At 38.8% G+C, this 2793-nt stretch overlaps 1 protein-coding gene across 1 annotated transcript in view; it reads left to right on the top strand.

The window, feature by feature from the left end:
- Positions 1-804, top strand: part of LOC118420126 (leucine-rich repeat-containing protein 58-like) — a 9418-nt gene extending 8614 nt beyond the window's left edge. The window contains exon 3 of the mRNA XM_035826830.1: positions 796-804. Coding sequence (XP_035682723.1) covers positions 796-804 — 9 coding nt within the window. The remainder of the gene's footprint in view (positions 1-795) is intronic.
- The last annotated feature ends 1989 nt before the right edge of the window (positions 805-2793 follow it).

Below are 2793 nucleotides of genomic sequence, written 5' to 3'. Positions count from 1 at the left end.
CTTTTTGCCGGTGAATTTTTTGCAATTATCCAGCTGGTGCAATAATGTAAAGTTATCCAGCTAGACTGCACTGGAATTCCGTGCAGTTAAAAGAAGTGTTGTGTTAATCCATTGTGCAATTAACTGGCTCCTACTGTATCTCGTGGATGGATGTCGTGGGGCTCTTCGACCACTGTGGTCATGGGCCGTGAGTGAGTGAGTGACTGTATCTCTAACCTCGAACTGGTAAGAGGAGTCAACAGGTAAGGAAAAATGCAGTATTGTAAGACTTTTATGTATTACAGTAAGTTGGATAACAGTTACTGTAGTTTCCCTTAGTTTGCCAGTCTCACGACACAGTTAAATGAAGAAAAAACACAACGACAAGCCAGTTTTCTAGTGTAATACAACGCTTCAGTAACAGCCCCACCCTGAATGCACACCTAACAATGCACCTGACAATCATGTTGGTTTGGCCGAGCAGCAGAACTTGTTGTATAAACAGGCTGTGTTTTCTGTGACATGTAACCTATGGGTGACCTGTATCTACATGTGCACAGTTCACACAACTGTCAGATGTGGCACTAAATGGACAATTTGTACTTAGTCTGTACATAACTAATGCAAACACCCCTGTTAAGGGCGACACAGTCACCTCCCTTTTCTATGACATGTTGTTTTGAGAGCAGGAACAGTTCTAGAAAAGGTACTTGTTGTTCAGACAAGCTGTATTCCACTGCAGCTGGTGACCTGTATGAACATGTACATGTTCTGTCCACCAGAGTTCGATCACATATCTGTATATCTTCCCCCCAGACCTTTTGAAGAAAAAAAAATTTGAACCTGCAAGTCCATTTTTTTCGAGAAGCAACAAATAAATTTGTTGTGGCATTTTGTCATTAGCCATGGGCTGGGTTGGTAAACACCCCTGCCTCTAACAGTGACCTGAGCTGTGCTGGCATGTAATAAACGGTTGCGCCAGTTTGTTGGGCTGGTATTGCATCATCAGGGAACTTTGCGTGCCTACATGGACATGTTCTCTGCACTAGAGTTCACCCAAATGTCAGGTGTTCAATTTTATTTGTATTACTGTTACCAACATTTTGACAACATTTTAGAAGAAAAATTTGTAATTTTATTTGTATTACTGTTACCAACATTTTGACAACATTTTAGAAGAAAAATTTGTAATTTTATTTGTATTACTGTTACCAACATTTTGACAACATTTTAGAAGAAAAATTTGTAATTTTATTTGTATTACTGTTACCAACATTTTGACAACATTTTAGAAGAAAAATTTGTAATTTTATTTGTATTACTGTTACCAACATTTTGACAACATTTTAGAAGAAAAATTTGTAATTTTATTTGTATTACTGTTACCAACATTTTCACAACATTTTTAGAAGAAAAATTTGTAATTTTATTTGTATTACTGTTACCAACATTTTCACAACATTTAGAAGAAAAATTTGTAATTTTATTTGTAATTGTATTACTGTTACCAACATTTTGACAACATTTTAGAAGAAAAATTTGTAATTTTGTTTGTATTACTGTTACCAACATTTTCACAACATTTTAGAAGAAAAATTTGTTTCTCACACAAAAAAAAAAATTGCCTTTAACCAACCATGAGGATTTTAGGGATCAACAAAGTCCTTGAGCAAAGTGAAAACTTCCCAGCCTTTGTTTATTTATATGAGATGTTGTGAATGGCTGAATCAGCAGTTTTTCTGCTGAAGGGCTCTTACCAACCAACCAGGCGTGCAGAGTTCCCATCACAACATGTTACTCAGGGGTTTTCCTGATGATGCAACACCAGCTGGCGTACCTATTTACATGCCTAGCAGGGCTCAGGCCAAGATCCAGGGATGTCAGGAAGCCTCCATGGATAACCAGCCTCCTCAGCAGTCTCCAAACGAAACGAGCTGGTTTTTTTTGGGGGGGGGGGGCAGTTCGCGATTTTCAACATTGGCCAGGTTCTGTTATGCCAGGAAAGGGAGTTTGCCGAGGAGGTCATAAGAGAACCTACCCAAGCAAAAAACAAAACCCGACCCCGTTCGGAGACTGCCACAGAGGCTAGCCTAACACTCAACCCAAGGTCCCAACCCTAACCCTGGCCGAGTGGACTGAGTTGAGCAGAATTAGATCATGAATGTTTTTCAACAAAATTTTTAATCTTCACTTGAATCTAAATTTGAAGATAAAAATTTCCTCAGGAAGTAATGAGTGAACTTTATGAACTTGTACATGGTACAATGTATGTCAACAATGACAAGCAATCAGTAATACTACTATAGTCTATTCTAAAGTCCATGGCAACAGGAAATGGCATGTTGACATATTATACAGATTAAACATTGCAGTCTGTTACAGTCCATAAATCTCTCCTTTGTGCAGCACTTAAATACGTATTAAGTCAAGACATGAAATAAGGAGATGATATTAAAGTCTAATAATGACACAGTAAAACCATTCAAGTTTGAATTTAGTTCACAGTTGGAGTTTGAAAGATATTCACGGCCTGTCAGCCCATCCGTGCATGACCAGGCGGAAGTGGCCGTGTTTGGGTCTGTAGTTTACACAGACGAGCAGAGATGACAGGCGCATGGTGACTGCGTGGCCACAGAGTGCCCTGTAGGAATTTGCTTTGCAGATGACTGGAATATCGCGTCAATCAAACGATCTTCCTCGACTTGGAGGGACTTCTAGCCTCTGTATATCAGACATTCTTTGAAATTTGAGGAGCAGCTATTTATAAATGTTCCAATCACTTGCATTTTTGAAAACTTGCCTTAGCAGCTCATC

The sequence above is a fragment of the Branchiostoma floridae genome, chromosome 7, assembly GCF_000003815.2.
Source record: "Branchiostoma floridae strain S238N-H82 chromosome 7, Bfl_VNyyK, whole genome shotgun sequence".
Taxonomy (NCBI): Eukaryota; Metazoa; Chordata; class Leptocardii; order Amphioxiformes; family Branchiostomatidae; genus Branchiostoma; species Branchiostoma floridae.
The sequence above is the reverse complement of the archived record's forward strand: the minus strand, read 5'-3'. Positions and strand labels throughout refer to the sequence as shown.